The following is a 27,427-nucleotide window of genomic DNA, read 5'->3' as shown; positions in this document are numbered from 1 at the left end:
TTCAAAGGTTCACTGTTTTGGTTAGCATAAGTTATGGTGCCATAATTTAAGTTAACAAAGGTAGTGGATGAAAGTAAGCAGTTAAAAAACTAGAGCAATGCATAAAAACACAACTTTTCCGATATAATACATGTTCTCATTGCTTTTGGACACCCTTAAAAACACTAGGACTTTTGTCACTGAAATTGTGGGAAGGTCAGTGGATAAGAGTTTGTCAGGGAATGCCAAAATCATGGATTTTTATCTCACATTGACTGAACCACAACGTTTTGTTATTTTTTTTGTACTTTGAACATAACTGATAAGGTATATTCAGACCTTTCCAGTCATAACAATATGTGTAACTTCAAAACCTTAATGAAATGAAGGAAACACTATATTTTTTTTATTCTGCTTTTATTTATCCCTTAATAACCATATTTAATTTCATTTAATGTTCATAAACAGTCTTGTATATCAAACGTATAAAATATATTCATTTGAAAATAGGAACAATAGAATGTAAAAAAATATTAAGCAATTCATTTTGTGGCTATAACACTCATAAAAATATATATATGATCTTTGTAAAAATATTTCTCCCTTTACAGTGTTGCCACTTTAGGCATATTCCTCATTGAGAGCTCTTCCAATGACAAGACGTCTGACTTCGCTTGTTCCAGCACCGATCTCGTACAATTTGGCATCTCTCCAGTATCTTCCAGTTGGGTACTCGTTAATGTACCCATTGCCTCCTGCAAAATATTAGACAGGTTTCCTTTAATCATGTGTTTAAACATAAGAACTAGCGATGGGAGTCTACCAAACTTCTTTCCTTTTTCTTGGCCTTCTTTTGTTTTTCTTAACCTTTATTTATTCAACCCCTACTTAAGTAAAGTTGAAAATTAGCAATTAAAAAATATTTATTTAATGAAAAACCACTACCCAAAGGCCAGTTAAGATGAAAACTCAAGCTGTATTTAACAAGAGATTTAGACTAGCATCTGGACTCCCAGCCAGTATATTCTTATGTGCAGCTTGTGTTGTCATCCCTGTATATTTGTGATTGTCCCTTCATTCATGTTATCTTACTATCATTCATTCTCAACTTCGCGATTAGCCAAAAGGGGAAGTAAAGTGAAGTAATATAAACCACAAGCATGACTTCTTGACCTACTTGTTGATTTATTTACTTTCATTACTTTGACTACAGGCATATAAACACAAGTTTTGATGTACCGTTTCGGGAGAACACACGCTTCATCCCTTCATCGGATATTTATTTTTAGTTTGATTCATGATACAGTTACATGGAATAAATTTATCAAAAATTGAAGCAGTTATAAAATGAATCTTCTAATAATGTCATAACTGTAACATTAATCAAACCAAAAATAAATGTATGATGTTCTCCCAAAATGTTACATTAAAAATTATGTTTATATACTTGTAACAACTCTAAAACTACAAGAGCAATAGTTCAGAATATTATTTCCATTTGAATTTCATCATATCAATCTTCCTTACTTTTTCTTAAATATTCATGAGGTTTTTTTTTGAGTTGGTGTTTTAAGTCCACTTTATGCACTGTAAGGATGATCTGGACTGAACCCACAGTTTAAAGTGGGAACTGAACCACTATGTGCCTCGATCCTGGAACCCCTTGATTACAAGGCAATGATGCTACCACTGCATCATTCAGGGAGGCTACACATGAGATAATCGTAACATGCATTTCTGATCTCAACGTAGTTGCAAAAATAATGAAAATTAATTAAAGCATAATTTTCAAGACACTTAAGTATGGTATGGATTATTTTGCAGACTCCAAAAATGTATCAAATGACATCAGTGAATCAATTCCAGCCATTATTTGATACATGGGTATCTACTCAGCCCTTATGAGCATCGGAAATAGCAACACATAAGAAATGCAGACAAGCAACCAGAAAAATAGAAATATTAGTTCAAATTAATCTTGCAATTAAGAGATTCAAGGTTCAAATTCCTAATGGCACAATTTTGATGCAAAAGGGGTCATTACTTTGTTCTGTGCATATTGACAAACACTTACCTAGGCATTGTATGGCATCTGAAGCAACTTGCGTTGCCTTCTCAGCAGAGTAGAGTATAACACCCGCACAATCTTTTCTGTTTACATTCCCTGCGTCACAGGCCCTGGCTACATTGTACACATATGATCGGCAAGCACTTAGGTTTGTGTACATATCTGCTATTTTTCCCTGAAAAAAATTTCAAACCAATAATATGTATTTCTCACTTTACTAACTTTTATGTAACAATAAGTGAAACATATTCCAAGGCACACGCAATAGTGTGTGAAAAATTGCGCCATGCCATGAAGGCACAATAATATGAAATAAAATGTCTAAATCCAGGATTATGAAAGTGGTGAACACTAAAAAAATCTGTGTTTTCTGCTTACTTGTAGTAGTTGGAATGTTCCTATCTTCTGTCCAAATTGTTTCCGGGTGTGAACGTACTCAAACGCTGCATCACAACAAGCCTGCATTAGCCTATAAAATAAGATTTGTTCAAGTTCCAAGATCATTATTTCATGTTTAAGATTGTACAGTTAAAACATCAATGATACTAGGAAATAAACTGTCCATCATTATTTCCACCTCTTTTTTTTCATTCTACGCCATGTGTCGTTTCAAGGACTGGAATTCCGTTGAGTCAAAGCAGATGTCTTCTATTAAAGTTTTAATTTTAACCAGACAATGAAAATCGTGACTGATAATTTGCCTACTGTTTCTTTTGCTCTCGAGTGTACTTCATTATCACTAGGTATGTACAGTCAGGAAGGAAACTGTAGTAGTTGTAGATCTATTGAAAAACACTAAAATTCTTATACCTCATCGCAACAAAGTAGCTTTGTCTTCATTATTACCATTATCTGGCTTGTCAGCCAAAACGAATTATAAATAACCAAGAACTTTAGGATGTATTGTAATGATTTCATAATGCAAATTTTATCAGTCTGACAAGGTGAGAAGTATTTGGTTATCATCAGTGATAAAAAATAAACGTCTCTGGTGAATTAGAAATGTAATTATTTTTATACATGTTGATCTTTCAATTAATACTTAACTACAGCATTATCTTTTGTCAATTAAACTTCAAAATTGCAAGAAATAATTACATAAGCTATTAAAATTTTATTTCACATATTCACAGTGCAAACAGTTAAAATACAATTCTTTGTTATTGTTATTTTGTGATCTATATCCTAGGCGATAAAAATATTTTACACAATTAATATTATCCCTTCACTAACTAATGGAACAGCCAATTCAGTTAAATTTGTTACAATAGCCTCCTGACAAATAAAATTTACAAAAACTTCCTAACTGTAAATTTATTGATTGATTTGCTTTATTTTACTTCACCACTTTTGGCTATTGCGAAGATGGGGATGAGTGATGAAATTAATGAATGGACACTCATAAACATCCATGCCCAGGCTTGGATTCGAACCCGGGACCCCTGGCATCATAGCGAGATGTGCTAACTACTTTGCCACAGGGGAACACAGCTGTAAATTTAAATGGAGTTATTTCTGTATGATCAAAGCCCTTGTAAAGCTAACTGATGTGAGCATTAAATAAAGTTATTAAGACTCGGCCATTACGTGCAATTTGTAACAACTTGTTCAAGTAGGTTAAATCGGCATTATCTTCCAATGTTTTGAGCGCATACGTTGCTCTCATTAGCAGGGGATGATGAGAGCAATGTATGCTAACGTGAATTTAACCTGAAAACACATTGCCAGGAAACCTACAATTCCTATTTTGTTCAAGTAGTTTTACATTTTGCTCAAAAATATCCATATATTCGTAACAGTTGTTCACGCTAATAAATTAACTGACATTTAAATATCAAACCAATTTTCACATTAGGCGTAGAAAAAATTAAAAAGTATGTACAGTAGTATGTATAATTGCCAGAAAATGTTCACACTTGGAAATCATGGATGGTACAATGTGGCCCAAAAAAAAAGGTAACCGAAATGTAGAACCATTGTATATGTGTTTGGTTACCTTTTTCTGGGCCACCCTGTATTGGAGATTAAAATTGAAACTGTACTGATATTTAATACGCTTATAGTCTAGCATGTTCAGTAATATAAGAGTATAAAGACTACAAGAAAACAGAACTACAGAAACATGCAAAAGAGGGAAAATAATTACTAAGGATAATTAGTAAGCATATGAACATGTACCTACCCTATTGGCCCTCCAGCTAAAACAAGTCTTTCTAGATCCAAGCCACTAAAAAGCACATAGATACCTTTATTTTCCTGGCCCAACATATTCTTTGCTGAAAAGTTAATAAAGTAATTCAGGCTGCATACTTAAGAATTCTGTCATGCAAGTAAAACTACATGTTTGGGAATGTGCAGAAAAAAAACATTATCATAGAGTGCCGGCACGTCAAAATTTCTATTTAAAGCTTAAATAGAAGCCATAGATGCCTAATGATACATCATTCCTTGGAAAACTGCTGATTACTGCTTGATTTGGTTTATTTTACTTCGCTTTCCTGCCACTTTTGGGGAATCACGAAGATAAGGAACAAATGCAACATAAAATACAATGGAAACCTGTTTTACATTTTCTCACTCTTTGTACATTTCTGGTCCCGATAAAGCAAAATGCTATAAATTTTTTGTACAAGCAAGGTTCTTCTGTAGTCATGGACACTTCTGGGTTATAACTAGGGAACGGAATAAATGTTTGTTTCTGCGACAAGATAGACTCCCTCGTTTTTGCCAAAATTCTGATCATAGCCTTATATGTCAACACAGCAAATTTTATTTGACATAAAAACACATTTTTTCCAGTTTTCCGTATGTAAATACATATTTTGCGAATTTTCATTTTAAATACATAAAATCGCTCATTGACTTCAGCTACCTCGAAATCCTCGAAGGAAAAAAGGTTTATTCTCCGCACCTCTTTCATATCGAGTGTGTCAGGTTTATTTTGTCTTTGAACACGCTCGCTGGCAGACTTCTGGCACCTCGCCTACGATCCTATTGGGGGAAAATATTACCCCCACTGGATCTAACGCACGTACAGATTTTTTGGGAAAAAACCAAGGTTTTAAGTTAGTGGCATTTGGTGCTTTAAATATGCAAGAATTGTTTCTTGTGATGTGGATCGATCTTTCTCACAATATAAGATGCTTTTTAGAGACAATCGTCACAAATTTACAATGGAGAATTTCGATAAAACTATGGTGATCCACTGCAACTCTTCCAAAAAAATAGCTCACTAAGAGGTAAGCATTTAGAAACTGCTTTCAGGTGTTTAAAATGCATGTAATACTTTGTTTTTGTTACCAAATGTTTTTTTTTATTATTTTTGTCACATATTTTCCTGTTTTTATCACATATTTTCAACATTTATGAGACCTAAAAAAATAAATATTTCTGAGTTTTTTAGCACATAAAGTTCCGTTCCCTAGTTATAACAATCCAATTAACTTTCAATGGAATCATTACAGCCCAGGAATGTCCATGACTGTACGAACAAAAGGAATAGATTGCTATAAAATAATATTAAAATATAAAAGTATGATCCGTCATTCGCAAACGTTCCAATAATATTATTTCCTATGTAATGTTGTCCTTATTATTATTGTTATTAGATATGTACAGACTTTATTTGTAACTTTAAGTTTAATAAGACAGGGTAGCCGAGAAGATAATGGACAGAATGGAACCATTTTGGATTTGTCTTACTTTCCATGCATTACCACTTATTTTGGGCCAATTACAAATTATGAATAGATTATATTAATGACCTGGCTAAGACTCGATCTCTGAACCCATGTAGGTGAGATATGAGCCTCCCACTCTACTTGCCCAGCCACCAAGGTGGCAGAAGACGTTTGCTTTCATAATCTCTGTTAAATCTACCATTCCAGCATTCACCAGAACCAAATACAGGAAAACCTCGTTAATTCGAAGTTCAAGGGACCAAAAAATGTCAACTTCGTATTAAACGACTTCGAGTTATCCAAACTTTTCAAAATGGCGCCTGTTTTCAGGTGTAAATAAAGTAGAGTATAAATTACACCCACAAAGGATGTTTTATACTCGGTGGTAGCTCAGAAAATAAGCTTTATATGTACTATATAATAATATTGTACGTTTTAAAGAAAGTGTAAAAAATGTTACACAAAATGAGAACACGGAGCTTACGCGGACACAAAGATTCCAAGGGGACGGTTAACACCATTTATCCTGCCTAGTTATACAACCGGTTATGCACGGGATGCATGTTGTGGCAAAAAAGTCTTTTAAAAAATGGTATTTTCTTTTAATTGTGCAAAGTCGTTGCTCTTCCACGGAATTCTTACAATTTTAGTTCATAAGAAACCCGTTTGCACCAAGATCTACGGAAAGGAAAACAATCTCGTTTATTGCAAGAAGTGAAACTCGGAAGAATCTTGACAGTAGTCACATTGGCGCGAGCAGGAGACTCGGACAGAATGAATATTGGATTTTATGTGAGTTCACTAGAACACTGTCCATTACAGGATTAACTGGCAAGACAAGACTCTCTTGGGAGAGAACACAATCTTTCTCTGGCACAAAACAAAACAAAAAAAAAAAAAAATTGGTGTTGTAAATGTCATTCTGGTTCGGCTGTCTAAAACACATCGTAAAAAAAAGTCACGTATTCTTTGCTTCAGTTTTCATATTTTCCCCCTCCCCCTTTGCAGGGATCAGTTCAAACTCTTCCTTAACTTGCATTGTAATCCACTCTGAAAAAGTAAACACACAACTTGCGATCTGTTTGCATCGAACTAAAAACAAGCTTTACGAAACTTGCCTATTTTCAGATTAATCGACAATTTATTGTAGGTTTCAGGAGTATTCTGGAGGTCAAATTGTTTTTTGTTTTTTTATTTAACAGCAGCACGCTAATGGTTCTGAAGAAAAGTGGGGATTATATGGCTTTGCGAGATTCAATTCGCACTGGATGAGTCATTGCAGTTATCGGCCAGCGAGAGCTTTCCAGACGCTAGTCGAAGACCGAACTTTTATCAGCAGTGTGAAAAAGAAAAATGATCCTTGCATTGCCTTTTACCATGCAACAGACAATAATACGGGCAATATTTCTATCCAGAGAGCTGCATTCAAACAAGAAAGAGGGACCTGAATTCTGCAATTATCACATTACCATGCACACCAGTGGCAGATAATGAGCTGTTGTAGGAGAAGGAAGGGGGTCACTTTTCTTTTACTTATCATGCGGTTTTTGTTCGTCTTAAAGAAGGTATTCAGAACTGTTCGCTTTTTTTTAGACGCCAAAGGAAAGGAGCCCGTGTGCGCACACGAGGAAGAAAATCGTGGCCGAAACAATTAGCAACGGACTGATTCGTATCACCCCCTTCTTTCTATACTTGTGCACAACTTTGCTGGGCTTGAGTATGCTTGTACCGTGTACGAAAATGCAAACAATCAAGGGCCAAGAATCCTCTGAATTCCTTGACCCTCTATCCAAACCATTCACGAGTGCCGCGTCATTTCCTCCAGTTGGTTTGTTTTACAGAATTATTCACACAAGTCACCCAAGTAATTCCTAATAAGTACAATACTCGAGCTTAAATGACACACAAAAAAGATTTGGGCAGCCAAAAAAGTTGATACGAAATAATTATGTGTGTACAATTAACCTGGAACTTTGCAGTCTTCAAATATGAGTTCGCCTGTGCTGGAGCCCCGGTGTCCCAGTTTATCCAGCTTTTGTCCAGTCCTGAAGCCGTCCATTCCTCTTTCTATCAAGAATGCTGATATTCCATGTTGAGCTTTGGCAGCATTTGGATTTGTTTTTGCGTACACCTGGAAAGAAAGTACACTGCAAATTATGTCAAATGTATTTTCTAGGGATGGTATCAAGAGCTCAGGTTGTACAGGGTCCGGCAGAGGAGTTAGACGGTTTTGAAATGTGATTAACACACTTAATTTTCAAAGATACAGAAATGTATTACTACAGAAATACAGGTTATTGTATGCCATTGTTATTTACCACAACAGTTCATGTAAAAAAAAAATGATACTTCTATAGACATTCGATGGCCTTTTTCCTTTCCTTTTAAATGACCTATGTAAGATCTTGAGTCAGCACTTTGTCCGTTTGAACAATTGAAATAAATTCAAATCAACAATCGGCAATCCGGTGAGAAGTTGGTGGCCTGCTTAACTGTTTGTCAGCCCAGTAAGCATGGAGCCCTGGAATGTGCAACATCGAGCGTTTGTTGTGGAGGGATTCTTCAAAACAACGTCTTTTTCAACATCATTTTCATGTGGCACGCCATAGGCGTGTACCAAGCCACAACACTATCCTCAGGTGGGCGCAGAATTTCATATTGACAGCATCAGCTATGAATAGGTCCCCACCACCTGGCCGTGTTCGAACTGTAAGGACACCAGAAAACATAGGACGAGTAAGGGAAGCTATCGTTAGGAGCCCAAGAAGGTCTGTAGCCAGCATGCTGTAGCATTGGGGATTTCAGATCACTCTGTACAATGAATGTTACATCTGGATCTAAAATTTCACACTTACAAGATTATGCTTGTGCAGGAGCTGCATGATGATGACTTTGTCAATCGTAAAAGATTTGCTGAACAGATGCTCCAAATGTCCGAGGAAACTATTATTCTTACGAGTGACGACGCACATTTCCATTTAAATGGATCTGTAAACAAGCAAACCTTTAGATATTGGTCAAACGAAAACCTGCAGGAGCTTCATGAACGGCCGCTTCACAGTTCACGAGTGACAGTATGGTGTGGTGTAGCTGCATTTGGTGTTATCGGCCCGTATTTCTTCGAAGATGAAGATGGGGATTGTGTGACGGTGAACTCCGAATGCTATATCGCAATGATGAATACTTTTGTTTTACCAGAACTTCGTCAGCTTCGGCGTAGGATAAATCAGCAAGACATTTGGCTCCAACAAGATGGAGCAATGGCTCACACATCTAGATCCTCTATGGCTGTTGTTCGTCAACTTTTTTCAGGACATGTCATTCCCGGTTTGGTGACATACCCTGGCCTCCTCGATCACCAGACCTTACAATCTGTGATTTTTTTCTGTGGGGATTCCTCAAATCCAAAGTGTATATGAATAAACCTAGCACATTACGTGACCTGAAGGTTGCAATTAGAGATGAAATTGCAAACATTGCAACGTGGCGTCCGCAACTTCTGGGAGAGGCTTCGATGTGTGTACACGTAAATGGAAGTCACTTGAAGGACATAATTTTTAAGTCATAAAGAATTGCCATGGCAATTAGCATACAATAACTTAAAATGGCATACAATAACCTGTATTTCTGTAGTAATACATTTCTGTACCTTTGAAAATTAGGTGTGTTATTCACATTTCGAAACCGTCTAACTCCTCTGCCGGATCCTGTACGATATCACTACATAAATTTTCTTGCTGAGAGGTCAGCAAGTCAAACAACTTTTTTCATGTACGTTTCAATGCTACAGACTCTCAAAAAATTAATTTTTATCCTAAATACATGTAACCATGCAGCACGTGCTCACAAATGCCAAAAATGGATTTATATTGTAATTACTAGGCCTAGGATTTTCATGACTTAGCAATTTTTTTTGGTAAGGGTGATGTGTTCCCTAAATATATAGAAATTCATATTGTGAACAAACTAATTGAATTAAGGTGTTTAAGGGCATATTTGGCCATTTCTACACGATAAAGCATATTTTGATGGATTTTCGGTCATAGCATATTTTCGCTTTTTCAAGAAATATACAGTCATTTTCCAAGTGGATTCGTTCTTACTCCCATGTTCACTCGAGGTTTTTTTTTTTCCTTTGAACTGCAGCAAAATCTTCTTCATTTCTAATTGAAAATTTACAGGAAGTATTCATTGTGCATTTCAACTCATCACGGCCCATAAAGTAAACTAAAAATAATATGTATATGAAAATATTTCAGCATAAGTTAGATATTGATGTCTAAGAGTCCAGTTAAGAAATTATTTGTACTCACTTGTGAGTGTAATATGTAGAGTTATATACATCTCAGCAAACTTTAAAATTACAATCTTGTGTGATGCAATGACTCACAATCTGCAAAATAGTTGTTACAAGTAGAAATATGAAGGTATGCTCAGCACAATGATAGTATCCCCCTCTGTACGAAATTGTTGGCTTAAAGTTTACCTATATACAGGGTGCGGCAGAACCGACTAAGCAGTTTCTATCGATTACCGCGGGAGCTGTGGTGGGGGTAGGCAGTTGCACATGGTCTGCCTTTGTTCAGGCTTTGACCCCATTTCAGTAGCTAAGATGGTCTGGACCGGTGCACATCGTGGTTTTGCCGTTCGCGCGTATTATGAAAACAACAGATCTGTGATCGCTACACAACGAGCTTTTCGGCGCCAGTTCAACGTTCCACGCAACAATGCCGTTCTTAATGCAAACACAATTCGGTCGTGGGTTCGGCAGTTGGAGGAAACTGGTAGCACACTAAGAAGAGATACACATGGCCGACGCAGATCCATCAGAACGCCAGAAAATGTGCAGCGGGTGAGAACAGCAGTTCAACAATCGCCGCAACGTTCTGCTCGACGACATGCTGTTGCATTGGGGATTTCAGACCGCAGTTTGAGAAGGATTCTGCACTGCGATTTGAAGTTCCATCCTTTCAAAATAATGATTGCTCAAGAATTACGCCCAGCAGACTACGCCAACCGTAAAAATCTGTATGAGCAAATGCTTGATCAGATCCCTCCGAATGCAGCTTTCTTCAGTAGTGACGAGGCACATTTTCATCTTTGTGGGTGCGTGAATAAGCAAAACTTTCGCTACTGGGCTGAACATAACCCCCGCATTATTCATGAAAGACCGCAACATTCTCCTAAAGTGACAGTGTGGTGTGCCATATCACAATTTGGCGTGGTAGGCCCTTACTTTTTTGAGGAGGAAGGAGTGACAGTGACAGTGAATTCCACATGTTATGTTTCAATGTTGCAAAATTTTCTGCAACCCAGAATGGACGAGTTTGTTGAAGAACATGGACTGGGGGACTTGTGGTTCCAACAGGATGGAGCTACTGCTCACACAGCTCGAATTTCACTTGATGTTTTGAGAGAAATGTTTCCGGGACGCCTCGTCTCTTTGAGGGGTGATGTCCGGTGGCCTGCGCGGTCACCAGATTTGAGCATTTGTGACTACTTTCTTTGGGGATATCTGAAGGAAAAGGTTTTCAAAAGCCACCCTCACACCCTACCAGAGTTAAAAGAGCGGATTATTGACGAAGTGAATGCCATACCGCGCGATATGTGTGCAAGAGCTGCTCGAAACTTCAGGGATCGTCTACAACAATGTATTGATGCTGACGGCCGCCATCTTGAGGACATTATTTTCAAAACTAAATGAATGTAAAATGGTATATTGTACTAATTTAGAAAACAAATACATTTTTTCTCTATATATCCAGATTTACTTTTTATTGCTCCTTAAAACTGCTTAGTTGGTTCTGCCGCACCCTGTATAAAGGGTCACATTTCCGGTCTGTAGCAGCAATGACATTTTGGGAAGGCAAGGGTTCTGTGGAAATCGTTTGCTGTGGAAACATCAATGAAGTAAGTAGAGATATGTTTCCAATTATGGAAGGGTTCAGAATGAAAATAAAAACAAGCAAATCTATATAAACAAAATATCACAGCGTAGTTTGGCTGTTGCTTCTACCTGCTTCCCCTCTAGCATTTGGAATAGATCTTGACTGCATATGACCTATTCATAAATAATCAGTCTAATATCTGCTTTGGCATGTAGAAAAAAATGGAACTAAATTTGGTTCACGTGAATTTTTCAAATGATGTACGAATTTCTCGAATGAGACAAGCTCAGAACTAAATTTCAATCTTACGTTGACAATTTTACAAGCCTATATCGACACCATCCATTGCTCTTATAAATAATCCTAATTGTATTTAAATCATTCAAATTTTAATGTCATTGGGTGCACCTGTATATCACTCTACAGCCCACATTTCTAAGTACGAGGGTCACTATTTATATCTTGAGCCTAACAATGAAAAAACAGGAATTTGGCATTGAAAACTGCTTTATTGTTTTTCGAAGTATTCTCCTTTATGGTCAATACACTTTTGCATTCGTTCGAAACATTTGTCAAAGCAGTTTTTCCAATCTTCTTGAGACACCTCCATACTATGGTTTTTGAATGCATCAACGGCATCTTCCGCCGACGAAAATCGTTGTCCACGCAATTTATTCTCGACATTCGGGAACAAGAAGAAGTCATTGGGTGCCAAATCAGGACTGTACGGCGGATGACCCATGAATTCGATTTTTTGACTGTTCATAAAGTCGGTTGTTAGACGAGATGTGTGACAGCTGGCATTGTCTTGATGAAGAATGATCCGACGGTGTTTGTTTGTTTTCCGCATTTGACCGAAGACCTCTGGCAAACAAATTGTTGTGTACCATTCAGAGTTGACCGTTCTACGTTCCTCTAAAGGCACAGTTGCCAGATGACCAGTTTTCCTGAAAAAAAACAGGCGACCATTTGTTTCGATGTGCTTCGAGCGCGAACAACTTTTGTTGGATTGGGTTCATCTTGAAACACCCATACAGTCGACTGCTGTTTACGTTCCGGCTCATGTGCATATATCCATGATTCGTCACCTGTTACAATCTTATATACGTCTTTTGAAGCACCACGATTGTATTTCTTGAGCATTTGTTTGCACCAATTGACGCGAGCGTCTTTTTGAATTTTTGTCAAATTGTGTGGGATGCAACGAGAACATACCTTTTTCACAGCTAAATGATCACGTAATATTTTATATATGCTGGTGCAACTAATGTCTACGGTTGCCTCAATCTCACAGTATGTCACATGACGATCTTGCAGTATTAGGTTTTGCACAGCATCAATGTTTTCTTGAACAACAACTGATTTTGGACGACCTTCGTGAATCTCGTCGGTGAGCGAATGGCGGCCACGATTAAATTCGTTATACCAGCGTTTCACAGTGGCAAAGGATGGGGCTTCATCGCCCAATGTGGAAGTAAGTTAATCGATGCACTCTTGTCTTGATAATCCACGTCGAAAATCGTAAAAAATCATCGCACGAAAATGTTCACGAGTTAATTCCATTTTATTGTTGTCGCGCAATCTCCAAGGCAACATAAACAACACAAATCAAGCTATTGACAAAACATTTGAAGTACGTTATGGTCAATAATGCCAGACGATTCCGTGCAAACGTCAAATCACCTAACTTCAATCAGTGTTGGCAAGGCTCAAAATATAAATAGTGGCCCACGTAATAGAAAATGTTATGGAAACATGTGCATTTTTGAAACTGTGTGTACTTCTAACAAATTCCACTCAATTGAAGATGTTTAATTACATTTTACAGGTAATATTTACATCTCCATTAATATATAAATAAGTATGGTTCATTTAAAAATGTTATATTCATAAAAGTTCATGAAAAATACAAGTTAACCACTTGCGTGATTAACCTGAGTTAACTCGGAATTTGTTTTTGCTTTACATATTATTTACCCAAGTTATCTCGTTAAAATCATACAACTACAGTGCACTTTTCTGACTACCCGGACAGTCTCGTTTGAGCTTTAATAGGTGTTAATTCTCATTTTGGCCACTAGGTGGAAGGTGTAGATAGCTTGTCGAGGTACTGCTGCCATCTACCGGATTCCCGTGACACTACGTAGTTGTAGTACTTTCCTTATATGTACGAGTTAACTCAGGTTAATAATTATGGAGGAATTTTTTAAATAGTTTTGTGACCTTATTTGAACCCAAAAATAGAATTTCGTTACTGTTCCTTAATTGCCCATATTGATACATTAAAATACAGATTCTTATATTTGTCTAAACATACCATGTACCAAATTTCATCAAAGCCTGAGGTGATGCAGTGCCCAATGTACACCTTGGCCAGAGGATTTGGAACGACCCAGTGCAAGGGACTACATTGATAACGGAACTGCAATGTGCTCATGCAAGAGTTGCCACTGTACTCACCACAAGTACGTCAGCATCTGGCCCGTTGGTGATCCAGAATTTGTTTCCATTCAGGACATAGAAGTCTCCTTTCTTCTCTGCTTTCAGCTTCATGGAAACAACATCAGAACCAGCTTCCGATTCAGACATGGCTAATGCACCTATGTGATCTCCAGAGCACAGCTAGAATGCAGGAGACGCAAACGGTTCATTAATGGAATTAGAATTGCTGTCTAGGTTGTCATAGAAGTAACATTTCATTATAATAAAAATGTTTATAGTTCCAGTGCATGGAATCTATTCACATGCATTTATATCCACTATAAAATTTTGCATGAATCAAATTAATTCATTGAAAGCATATGAATTTTCTCCCAGAGGAAAACACATGAAAAAAATCTACCCTGTTATTTATCACAGCAGGTTGCATCATAAAGTGGATGTTCCTTTTACATAAAATGCCTTCCACGTTCCAGACTGTAAAGTAATCAATTTTCTCTCCTTAACACTAGAACAGCCGAATTTTAGACTAACCGAAAACCGCCGTGGGGGGTCAACTTGACCCTCATAAGAAATTCAAGCTCTATTAAGAGTAAATGATATTTATAATGATGAACAGGGCATGAAATTTCAAGTTTGAAGTCAGTCGCCAGACTAAAATCTTTGGTCGCCACTATTTTATATTGATAAGTAATAAAAATATGAGCAAGTATTAAAAAGAATTAATGTTTGTAGCGCTGTCGTTCTGCACTGAAGTACCACTTATCAATCGCAACTGCTGGGTCAAACTCTGACCAGGGGGGGGGGGGGGGGTCCATTTACAGAAACTCGGAGCAAATCATCCAGTGTCTCAATCTTCAGAGAGTTCCTGTAATTAAGTAGTCTTCAGTCTGTTGTGACAGCTGAAACCTCTCACATGAAACTGTGCTCACTGGTAGAACAGTACAAAATGTCAAAATCTAGAGCAAATTGGGGAATCTTGTTGAACACTCCTCACTCTGAATTTTCTCCAGCATCTGATTCAAAGTCAGAGAAGGAAACAAAAGTTTGTATTCTGTCCACTCTGCTAACAGAACATCCATTTTCTCATTATGAAGGCTCGGGTTCAAGTACATGTAGAGCTTCTTTAGTTCTTCTATCCCAAACTGAAGAATATTTTCTCTGGGAGGCGGACCCAAAGTGTCAAAAACATGCAGAGATGCAATTACATCTGTTGATATAGATTGCAATCTTTCTGTGATGTACACCTTCGCATTGTTAATTAAGTTTCCTCTAACAGTCTGAAACTCTTGCTCTCCATTTTGAATGTTTGTGACCTGCACATCCCTGATCTTCCCTGAAATGGATACATGGTCCAAGAAATCTTGTTTGCTTGGTCCAACATTAGATTGTAGGTCATCCAGTGTTCAATTCTTATTTTCAGAGATGCAATCAAAAGATTCTTATTTTATAGTGCCACGCTTAAAGGGTTCAATTTCCTGTAGAAATCCAAAAGGAAGTACAGAAGCTTAACAAATTTAAATTGCTTCAAACTTTTCAGCAAACCCTTAGCTTTAGCGCCATCATTGTATTTTCCATGGGCCACCTATTCAAGCTTTCATGATTGCAAGAGAGCTCTTACAGCACTTCTTGCTGGCTAGCCACCTAATAGTGTGGATATCACTCAGTTTTAGAATTTCTTCTATAACTTCTGCTGTTTCTCTCAAGAGGTAAAGTCTTTTAGAAGAGCCATGATAGCACTGAAAAACATTCCTAATCACGGAATCAAATGTTCTAAGATATTCAACTTCACCACATGCATCCAGCACAGCTAACTGCAAACGGTGTGCAAGGCAGTGAATATTTATCATTTTATTACAAATAGCTTTAATTTTAACAGCCTATCCTGATTTGTGCCCGACCATATTTGCTGCAGTACCCAAGCCTACAATGTAACACTTGTTTCTGTATTTATTTGAACCTATTGCCTTATCTAAATAATCAGTTATGGCTGTGAACTAGCCAGCAGAAGTAGAGTTTGGAAGCTCTATTACTTCTAAAATGTCCTCCTTGATGTGACCTATCATTTGCATCCACGTATTGAACATACACATCCATCAATCAGAAGGCTGATGTATGTATTTATCTGGAACCACTTCACTCACAGGCAACTACCACCGAACCAAAAAAAAAATTAGGTAAACAAAACAAAATTTACTAACACGTCAACCAACCTTCACGAGTGCATTTATCGCATTCTTTTGTCAACAAAGACTGGACACTGGAGAGCAGTTCACAACTGTGAAAACAGGGTTTTTCCGTGCACAAGCAAGGAGCCTCGGTTGGGCCACGATCTGCTCCACTCTACCCCTCCCCACCTCAAGTCCGAGTGGAGGAAAAGCAAAGCAGGGAAAATGGGTTGGGTTTGGTTGCATGTGCATGCAAAGTGGTAGCATCCCAACAGTTGCAGAACTGTTGTGCCGATTAGATGGTGTCGGCATTGAGTGGACGCGGGATTTTCAATCGGCTCGCTTTCCAAAACCATGTACGAACGTTGGATTGAGATGTTCGGGCATGTTTGACACATATTTGAAACAACAAAATTTTAGTCGCCAGCCCCAAACTTTTGGTCGCCAATGGCGACCTGGCGACCGGAAATTTCGCGCCCTGATGATGAATGATGTTGAAATGACAATATATAAGATTTAACCTGTTTCAGAATGTGCTTTCGCATGAGTACAAGTTATACGAGACCAAAAAAAGTGAGATATGACTCGAAACACATATTACAAATTAGCACATAACATGTTTCAAAGTGAGGTTACACATGAACATAAACTATGAATGAACACACAATATGTTCCAAAGTTCGTTAGACATCAGCACAAGTTGAACAATATGCACGCTTGACAGTGACAGGAACAAATTTTCCACAAATTGGTTTCTGACATCCCTCACAGCTGACAGAAGCCTTATTCTGTCCCTTGCACAGTTGAAAGGCACACTTATTTGGTTTTGTGCTCTGTACTGGAACAATTGGAGAGAGTGAAATTCTGGAGCCCGAGGATTCCTTGAAAAGTATCCAACCATTGAGTGCAGCAATGTCAAGGACATTGAAAAATACTTAAACAGGTCACCTGCATGTTCTACATCCTGTACTGTATTTCAACTAAAGCTTAAAAGATTATAAATCAGTAACTTACGTGTGTGAGCATGAGATTGGTCAAACAACATTTCGAAGGTTATACTACCTCTTTCTTCAGGTTGATGCGATGTTTTCAGACACCTGACATGGAGCCTCGTCGAGAAAGTGTTGGTTGAGGATTTAGGTCAAAAGGTATAGGAAAGAACACTTACTAAAAGAATGTTGTAAAATATACATACTTAAAACCGCGCAATACTCTATCAAAACAAAAGAATGTTCAAAGTTGCTGAAGGCAAACTGCCGATCGGTGCTCGGGGTAGGCAAATGTACGGTGTCAGCTCGTGTTTGGATAAGGGTGTCTGCATTTCCTCAGCATCTGGTCTGATACATCTACGCCACATTTGTGCCATTGTAGTAAGTGGCAGTGTTTGGCTTCTTCTTTGCGCTTTCGTCTACAGACACGTCCGTGTGCATGGTGCTAAGAATCACAACATTCTTTTTGCTCTTGCACCTATAAATCATGATTGTGTTGTTTCCAGTTCTCAGTGCAACAGATGAATATCGTGGCGTTGAACTGTCACGTGTTATAGGAGGCAATTCTCGCTTGTTCAGACGCATCGTCCCAACAATTGTGGTTTTCTTCGCAGAAAGTTCATCTGCAAGTTTCACAGAAGTAAAAAAGTTGTCAGTAGTGACTTAGTGTCTGGAGTTTAGATGTTGTTGCAGTAATTTGAGCACCACACTCTCCCCAAGTTGTACATCATTTGGTCGATCTTCATCCTTGCCCAAATACGGAAAGCCATTCAAGACATATTTGGATTTTACATCAACTGCTAACTAGAACTTGGTGCCAAACTTGTCCGGCTTATTCGCCATGTATTGGATAAATCTGCATCTAGATTTACATGGCAACAACTGTTCATCATCGGTTATTTCTGGTCCAGGACTATAGCACAAATAACAGTTTTACATCAGCTTGTACCAAGTGTCAGAAATGAGAGCAATTTTGTTAGTGGCCAGGCGGTCAGCTCTGCTGCTTCGGACATCAAATATGAGATACCGCATGATTTCATGGAACCAATTGAGAGACATTGTTTCTTTGAACACAGGTGGTCCCCAATTCTTGTTCTACAAATAATCTGCACTAAGTTTTTAATGACCTACTGCACCACGAGCATACATAAGGGCGAAAAATGCATTCAGATCCTCCAGAGTAACATTCCAGTTACTGTCATCTCCAAGATGACGTCGTGCTTCAGCAACTGTACATATTTGAATGTGTTTCACCATCAAACGCTAGGTTGAAGCAGGATTACCTGAATCTAACTTCTCCAGGAATGCAAGGCACTCCTGTACATTCACTCCTCTCTTCATCGTTTACACGGAAAGATGCTTGCACACTGGTCAAAAGCTGCTGAACACTGCTGAGGAAAGTTCTGTCGCTATGACTCATCAACACAAGGCCAAGTTTTATTTTTTCCTCAGAGTCATAACGATAAAAGGTGCATGTTTTCCCCATGCCGAGGAATCAACAATGAGTCATCGGTAATGCGAAAACAGACATTCACTTGAAAATCGGTACTTTTTCTTATGAGGGTCAAAATGACCCCTATTGACTGATCTAGGTATTTCTATGATTATTTATTTTAAAAATTAATACAGAAATATGAAAATTTGTCACAGTATACTTGGAAGCATGTTAGGAAAAGTCAGAAAATATCAGCTTCGACATTCTATTGTATGTTGAGATAAAGCATAGGAAATTGAAAAAAAGGGTCAAAATTACCCCAACGGCACTTCTAGTGTTAAACATAATTTTTATGTGGTTAACACCAGAGGCATATTCTGAAAATCAAACCATGTTTACTGCAACAATTCTTATTTATTGTATAGCCTCCACGATGGCGCAGTAGTAGCGTTGTTGCCTTGTAATCGAGGCAAATCAATCTATGCATGTGAAAGAAGTTGGTTTATTGGCAGATGGGAAAATATGCCACTATGCTAATATAACAAGTCCCATTGTAACTAGGGCAGAACCGACACCACTTTTCAATGAATACCATTACTGATACTTGAAAATTTGAACAAATCAAAGCAGTTCATAATGTTTATAAATTTTCCATTACAAACAAAGCATAGCAATCTATCAGATTTCAAACGAGATATCAAAAAAATCCACCTCTCCACACAATATTGTTGCAAAAATAATAAAAATTATGCATATTGCATAATTTCAAGGTTCTTTAAAGAAAACTGCAAAAGCATTGGCTATGATCAAATACCAATTGATACTTTCCAATCTCACTAATTCGGCTCCTCTCTACTCATAACCATATAGAAACAATGCTTAACAATGATTAATACTCTACTACAATAATGGTGACAAAGCATGTTGAGCAGTCAACTCGTCTCTCATCAGCAAAAGCTCCAGGTTCAAGCCCTACCCTAGGCATGGATGTCCCGTGCAAGTGTCCCTTCATCAATTTCGCTTGATCATCATTCACCCTAAAGAGGCAGAACACCAACATAAAAATAAAAAACTACAAAGATAAAGAAACAAAAAGATTTAAAATGTCACACAGTAATAATATTTTGCACTTATCAACAAACCTTTGGCAAATATTTTTGCTTCTGTTCGTCCGTTCCATTACGATTAATTTGGTTCACGCAGAGATTCGAATGGGCACCGTAGCTTAGGGCAATTGCACCGGAGGCTCTCGTAAGCTCTTCCATTATTACAACATGGTCAAGGTAACTGCTGTCAGATCCACCGAACTTGCTAGAAGCTGTAATTCCCAACAGACCGAGGGAACCTAGTTTCTTCCAAAAGGACTGACAACAGAATAGGAATAAGTATTCTATAGACAGAATAATATATACTATACTCTTTCATTTTAGTAACTTAACTTTTTTATTATTCCATGTTTAGACACAATTTCACTCTTTTTCAAGTATTTTTCCTATCTTTTAGTTTATTGGTTATACATTATCTATAAAAGCTAACAAGTTGCAATACATATTGTCAATTGCTTTCCTAATACATGTTTAGAGAAAGAATGAAATAATAACAAATGAACAATTTAATACAATATCAACAAAAAGTGTTCATAAACTGTTGCATTATTGCATTTGAACTATACTTCTTTACTTTTAGTCACTAAAATGAAACAGTACAATTTCTATTAATAATACTATGAATGTACTGCACAGATAATCTGCAAACATTTCATTTCTTATAATTATGTGACCCTGTTTGATGTTAGATATTTCATAATTCACACTTCGGCCAAGGGCAGACTAAGAAAGGGGGCCTGTGAGATTAAATTAAATTATTATATATTTTTAAAAACTTTTTCAAATTTTGCAGGTTATTTCAAAAAGAATAATGACTTGTGAAACTCAGTTTCTACATTAATATAATAGTCATCCTTCGTTATTTATAAAAAAGGCTAATTTGTTATTACAAATAAAATAATTCAAGAGAAAAAACAAAAGTACTGATAATTTTTTATTCATCCTACCTTTATTGATACACACATAAAAATACAAATCCTATTTTAAACAAATGACATTTATTGGTACACTAATTGCTGTAAAATAAAAAATCTTGTTACATGTCACAACTTAAAAACAAAATTACAAAACTAGTTTTATAGCAGTAGTCACTATGCAACTAAGCTGATTGCTATTGTAATCACCTTGCGATCAAGGTGCCCTGGGTTCGATACCCAGTGGAGGCACATTATACAGTCCCACTTTAAACTGAAGGTCCAGTCCCGATTAACCTATACATGCATAAAACAACAATTCAACCAAAAAAATTGGACATGACTACTTTCATCAACTGCATATCTACATAAATTATATAGTATATTCAAATGATACTTTGTTAACAATATCAGGCCACGTTGCAGGTTATATCCTGCACATGCAGAGTTTAAAATCTGGTGAAAATAATCTTCGCCACCACTCCATAAGAAAAATTAAGAAATGTACTACACCTATAATTGCAATACGACATAGTATTTTATAAATATCTGAAACTCAATTACAATAAAACTGCTTCAAGATTGTTTACTCACCCTTAATTCAGGGAAATTGTTGTTCTTATCAATTTCATTTGCATGCGGGGCTAGTTCCTTCTGTGCAAGATTGAAAACAGTCTGCCGTAACTGAAAGTAACAATGTGTGCTTGTTAAAAAGCACTTATGGAAAAAATATTTTAAGTTTTACTACATTTTTTTTATTATACTGCATGTTAAAAATGGCGTTGCAAATTATAAAGGATGGTACAACAACTGTTACGTTCTGGTGTCACTAGTACTATTTTCTTATCTATAAATAGAGCATGCAATCGGCATGTGGATGTTCGCAGATCTAGAAACATTTAGAAATTAAAACAACTAGGTGACAGTTCCCAATGTTTAATGTTGTTCACAAGTTTTTTAGGAGTATTGGGAAGTGTTAGAATTCTGGAAGCGAAAGTTCCAGCAGGTTTCATGCTTGAAACCATATATTACGTGATCAGAAAGCATTTACGTATGCTATTTTAAACTTAACCTACCTAACAACAAAAGCGTTAAGCAATGCTGTCTGTATCCAAAATGACAGCAGACAAAGATTCATATAGAAGTAGGCTATATGGAAAAGAAAAATCTTTCTCCAGAAAACATACAGTAAGTAATCGCTAAGTCAGTGTTAACAGACGTAAATAGAATTCAACCATGTAAAAATGCTGGGTAAGAATTTACAATGGTAACATTATCGTATGAGGGAAACGGATTCCTTCAAATTTACAGGAGAAAGTACTTACGGAAATCATTTTCTTTAGCGTTGTGGAAGTTCCTGAATGTAGATTTGATCCATTTTAATGTGAATGCGTGTTGTTTTCTGCGAAAATCTCTGTCCGACACGCTGTTTCTGCTCCCGCCATTTGCTTTCTGCATGAGAGTGCAATGTTCCGTGTATTAAGATTATGCAACCCCGTAGCCAGTGTTTCAGCTTTGCCGTGTTTTCACTAGAACATGACGTGTCGAGTATTTTTAATTATTTTTTTTAACTATGCTTGCCTAACCTAACTTAACCTAACCTTACGGAAAATGGTTTTTGGGGCTAACGTGAATGGTTTTTGGGGCTAACATAAATGTTTTTTGGGGCTAATGTGAATGGTTTTTGGGGCTAACATAAATGTTTTTTGGGGCTAACGTCAATGGTTTGTGGGGCTAACGTCAATGGTTTGTGAGGCTAACGTCAATGGTTTGTGACGTATTAGCATAATTTCAAATCCGGGCACGAAAGTAGATATTTTCCGGTGAACGAGGTTGCAACACTGCATAAATCGACAAAACACTCTCAGAACGCCCCCTAAACCAGTACGCTATCATGGCCATAATGTGTTACAGATTCAAAACAACAAGTAACAGTAAGTACTCGTAAATCTAAGAAATAGACATTGATATGCATTATTTCACTTTAGGAAATGTTCCACATTCGAAAATAACACGTTAGCAATGTAAAGAAGTCCGAAATATATGATTCGTAGGTGTTTCCCTCATACGATAATAGTACCTTAAAATGCAGGGGTCATGTGTAGAAATTGTACATTACGCACGGGTAGCCCCACAAACCATTCACGGATAGCCCCACGAACCATTTTCAGTAAGGTTAGGTTAGGTTTGGCAAGCTTAGTTAAAATTTTGTTCGTAAAACAATGTGATACAGCTCTAAATATATATATATATATATATTCCACTTACATCGATTTTTTGGAGCGAATTTACAATATAGAGAATCGTCTCCAATTTCGTCAATATTTGGTATACTAACTAATTTTGGCCTCTAAACACGAATCTGTTGTTAAAATGCAGGGGTCACGTGTGCAAATTGGGTAAAAAAGTCGATGTGTTTTTTTTAGCTGTATCGCATTGTTTTACAAACAAAACGTGGTACTAATTTACTATACATCGGACAGATTTCTTCAATTTTACACAAGAAACTACTTATGGTAATAACTTCCTGTAGCATTATCTAACATCTGGAAGATGTTTTGTATGATGTGGGAATGTTTCATAGTGGAAATTCATGTTCTTTGTTGAAAATTAATTTTCTGACGGACAATAGCCTTTGGCGCATACATCCTCGTACATCATCACGCGTCGTGATTGTGTTTTGATCATGTTCATTGGGTATCCAATGTTTCGAACTGTCTGTGTTTGGAACGAAAGTTAGAAGCATGACGTGTCGTGAATGCGTGGTGAAATTTGTATCGGGTGTGGAAGATCCAGCAGATTTTTTAATTTAATTGAACACTGGATCGTGAAGAAAGGAAAGGAATGTCGAAAATCTGGTAGTGAATGTAAGTTACTCGTTAGAAGGAATGGAGTGTGGGTATATGCCTAATATGACGTGTCGTGGATGCGTGGTGACATTCAGGTAAGTTTTCCGTATCCTGGAAACTGATTTCTTCAAATTTAAAAGTTTGGGGCTCATTTGGGGGCAGGTGACTCTGGCCAATTTCTAACATGTCTTGAACAGGGACTCTATAGAGAAAGCCGGGTACCCGGAGCGGAGGTGGGGCCACGGTAGTGGAGGTCAATTACCCCAGGAATGAAGCCCGGAATCAGTGGGAAATTTGGACGAAAAATTTTTTTTAGTTTAAATTTTCCAGCGATTCCGGGACAGATAGCCTCAAAAAGCATTCACGGATAGCGCCATGAAACATTACAATTTTCTTCGTAAAACAATGCGAAAAAGTTTTTTTTTAAAAAAAAAAAATAGATCAGATGAGATTTGTTCACGGGTATTTCTTGGGTTCCAAAGGTTGAAACACTGCATAACAAATAAAAATCAACAAAACACAAGCACGACACACGTTTATGTAGGAAGGTGTACGCGCCATTGTGTGTCAGGCAAGCAAAAAGGCTACGAGAAAGAAGTACTCGTAATGTGAAAAATTGCAATTACTTTGATCAAAAAATGTCAAAACACCTTAAGGAATGTTCTGCGAAGCAGATAGGTAAGTGCGAATGTCAAAAATTGACGAAACAAAGAAGTTATAGGTGTCCGACGGATAGCAAATTTTTACCCAAAATTTTAACTAAGCTTGCCTAACCTAACCTTACTGGAAATGGTTCGTGGGGCTATCTGTGAATGGTTTGTGGGACTATTCGTGAATGGTTTGTGGAGCTACCAGTGCATGGTTCGTGGGGCTACCTGTGCATAATGTACAATTTTCACATGTGACCCCTGCATTTTAACAACAGATTTGTGATTAGAAGGCCAAAATTAGTTAGTATACCAAATATTAACGAAATTAGAGACATTCTCTATATTGTAAATTATTAACGGCTTTTTCCCTATTTGCACACGTGACCCCCGCATTTTACCAACAGATTCGTGATTAGAAGGCCAAAATTAGTTAGTATACCAAATATTAATGAAATTGGAGATACTCTCTATAGCCTATTGTAAATTTGCTCCAAATGCTGTGTACCATGAATAATTCGAAAGTAAGCAACCTAAAATTAGGATAAGCTGCACCCTCATTCGGCTAGACTCTACTTTACGTCCTTATCTGCATGGTGATTGCTTCCTTGCGTTCGCGGTGCGTGTTCATGGTGCGGCAGCCGGCATCTCTTCGGGTAAGTACCTTTTCCTTTTTACACTTTCTGTTCACGATAGCCCCACTAAACATTCACGGGGACGAGGTATGTCTACGAGGTTAGGTTAGGTTCCATTAGCACTCATTTCACCCCTAAATATGTGCTTCATCATCGAATAAATGGAACGAGTTTACAATACCGGACCACTCTCAAATTTCTATGAAATTTCGCCTACTCACTAATTGTGAACTCCTAATCACGAATCTGCATGTAATAATTGGCGGTCAAGAATGGAAATCGAGAAAAAAAAACGAAATAAACTATGTATGCTTAACGTAACGCAACCCTACCATAAGAGCAATAGCTCCACGGAAAACGCCATTTTCCCAACATGAAGAAATCAACAGGCAAGACAAGGTATAGTTCTCTTAGCTAAAATATTATTTTTTTCTTTGTATTTATGCTAATGGAACCTAACAGGCCTAACCTAACCTCTTTGGCATTCCTCGTCTGATATCAGCACTATTGTTGTGCGTAAAGGAAAACCATTAACGAATTGCGAAAGAAAGATGGTTCCGAATTGCTGTGTATGGACAATCACCGTGGTAAATCGCAAGGTTATTTTACAAGTTTTACACGTAAATGTACAATTTTAACAAGTGACCGCCAAATATGAACTACAGCTACGTCATCAGGACACCGAAATTAGTAAGTAGGCGAAATTTTATAGTAATTGGAGAGTGGTCCGGTATTGTAAACTCATGCCGAATAAATTCCTCAGTACGTTCAATTACGCATATCCGGACAACATCGGTTTTTCTAGATTTACTCCTCCAGGAAATGTTTCCTCGCATTGGGATTTACGTTGTTGAATTCCTTATAAAATAAGCTTTCCAACGATATATGACACGTATTCCTTAGGAAAAGGACGTAAACTAGAATCTTACCCCTCATTCTGGCAATATGTGTTGTTAATTCAAAGGTCCATTACACATTGGTCCACCCTTCGATTTTTCATTCTTTACTAAACAGAATCTACCATGTTTACATTTCTTTGTAATCCCTGTCGTTCTCACATTCTGTAAACATTTATTACTTTTTGCATTCTAGCAGAATGTTGGAATCGGGATCGTGTACGTACAACAAATATGTCACCATGTCACCCACCTGCTTCTGCTCGCTTGTCAGGCCGAAAATGTTTTCATCTATAGGATAGTATTGTGAATACTCCTTTCTATGAAACTGTTGGCCAGTTAAGCATTTCCAATAGTAATTTGTGTGTTTGGACACCAGTCTAAAATTACGCACATTTATTGCCATATTCGCGATTTCTAAGAGATAAGCGATGGTATTTCATACAGCATGGTTGTCTAAATTTTTATTCATAAATATTTGGGCAAGATCATTGTGATTGTTCATGTTAGTTGTATTCCACTTCAGGTCCGCAAGTGTGTTCTTAGCATTGCATTTCATATTTCCGACCGAGGTGGTTAGGTGGGAGAACAGCCACAGGCTGAACCTCGCCCTTTAATAAAGAAAATTTGAATTTGAATTGAATTTGAACAATCGTGAAGTATATATAAAAAATTCGATCCAAGTGCACCGTTGGGAGGGGCAGAGGAAAACCATTCCGGTTGATCGCACGCTTCTCAAACAACTTTTGAGTCCAGCGCTGTCCATCTCCTTTTCACGTAAGTGCGAATGCCGTTGTTGTTAGGTTTAGTTCTTTTAGCCTAAATGCACTGCAATTTTCGGAACTACATTGAAAAGGTATATTTATGCGAGGTGACCTAAATCTAACATGTCTAACCTAACAGGACAATATTTTACCTGACGTCAGAAGGCAAAGGGCGTGACTTGACCTATTGTAGTTTGAGAAGGGTGCGATAAGTGAAGCCCCCACTTCATTTTCACTGGCTGCCACGCGCGTAACACTTTTCAAGCGCTATGTTGAAGCGTGTTTTCGGTAAATCAAGTAAGGTATGTGGTATTATGTATTATTTGAGTAAAGGTATAATGAATGCAACGCTATTTATAATTTCATGGAAGATTATGATAAAACGGGAGTGGCCGAATGCCAAATCCATGTGATTTCGTCCCTCCGAAAAACTTAGTGTATGTACGATATTTATGAATAAGTTACGAAAATTATGTGAATATATGAAAAATAGTCTTATTAATGTGATATACATTTGCACAGGTTCCGTTAGCATAATTACTTTCTACATCCATAATTTCGGTGGAACACGTGGTAGTCGTAGTCTCGGTATCATGGCTGTGGTCTCGAGGCCATCACGCCAAGACTACCTACATTTTTTTATTATTTTCTTTAGTTTAGACACACGTAAAGGCAGTACCATAGGCAAGATTTTGGTAAAATTTTCGTATCCCCAAAACGTATTTCTTCAATTTTACAGGAGAAAGTACTTACCGAAATGGGTTTATTTATACTTTAGGAAGGTCTTGGAAGTTTGTTTTCACCTCGTTGAAATTTTTTTGCCGGTAAATCATGTAATTTTAGACATTAATGTCACTCCAATGCACGAAAGCTGTTCCCTTGATGTCCGTCTACTACGTGAACCAAATATTTGCGAGCGTTTCATGACGTAACAACCGGTCAGTGTTTCCAAATACGCGGTTTTGTAACT

The 27,427-nt window shown here is 37.4% G+C and overlaps 1 protein-coding gene across 1 annotated transcript; it reads right to left on the bottom strand.

Annotated features, from left to right (window-relative positions):
- Positions 1 to 388: 388 nt before the first annotated feature.
- On the bottom strand, positions 389 to 26,111 carry LOC145997028 (isovaleryl-CoA dehydrogenase, mitochondrial). The gene is made up of 9 exons (XM_083133648.1): positions 25,947 to 26,111; positions 21,261 to 21,350; positions 19,789 to 20,010; positions 14,076 to 14,237; positions 7,693 to 7,858; positions 4,230 to 4,323; positions 2,426 to 2,516; positions 2,054 to 2,222; positions 389 to 734 (listed from the first exon to the last, which is right to left on the bottom strand). The coding sequence occupies exons 1-9, from the start codon at positions 26,097 to 26,099 to the stop codon at positions 601 to 603; spliced, it is 1,281 nt and encodes a 426-aa protein (XP_082989774.1). The 5' UTR covers positions 26,100 to 26,111; the 3' UTR covers positions 389 to 600.
- Between the last annotated feature and the right edge of the window lie 1,316 nt (positions 26,112 to 27,427).

The sequence above is a fragment of the Lepisma saccharinum genome, chromosome 13 (genome assembly GCF_977018435.1).
Source record: "Lepisma saccharinum chromosome 13, izLepSacc3.1, whole genome shotgun sequence".
Taxonomy (NCBI): Eukaryota; Metazoa; Arthropoda; class Insecta; order Zygentoma; family Lepismatidae; genus Lepisma; species Lepisma saccharinum.
The sequence above is the reverse complement of the archived record's forward strand: the minus strand, read 5'-3'. Positions and strand labels throughout refer to the sequence as shown.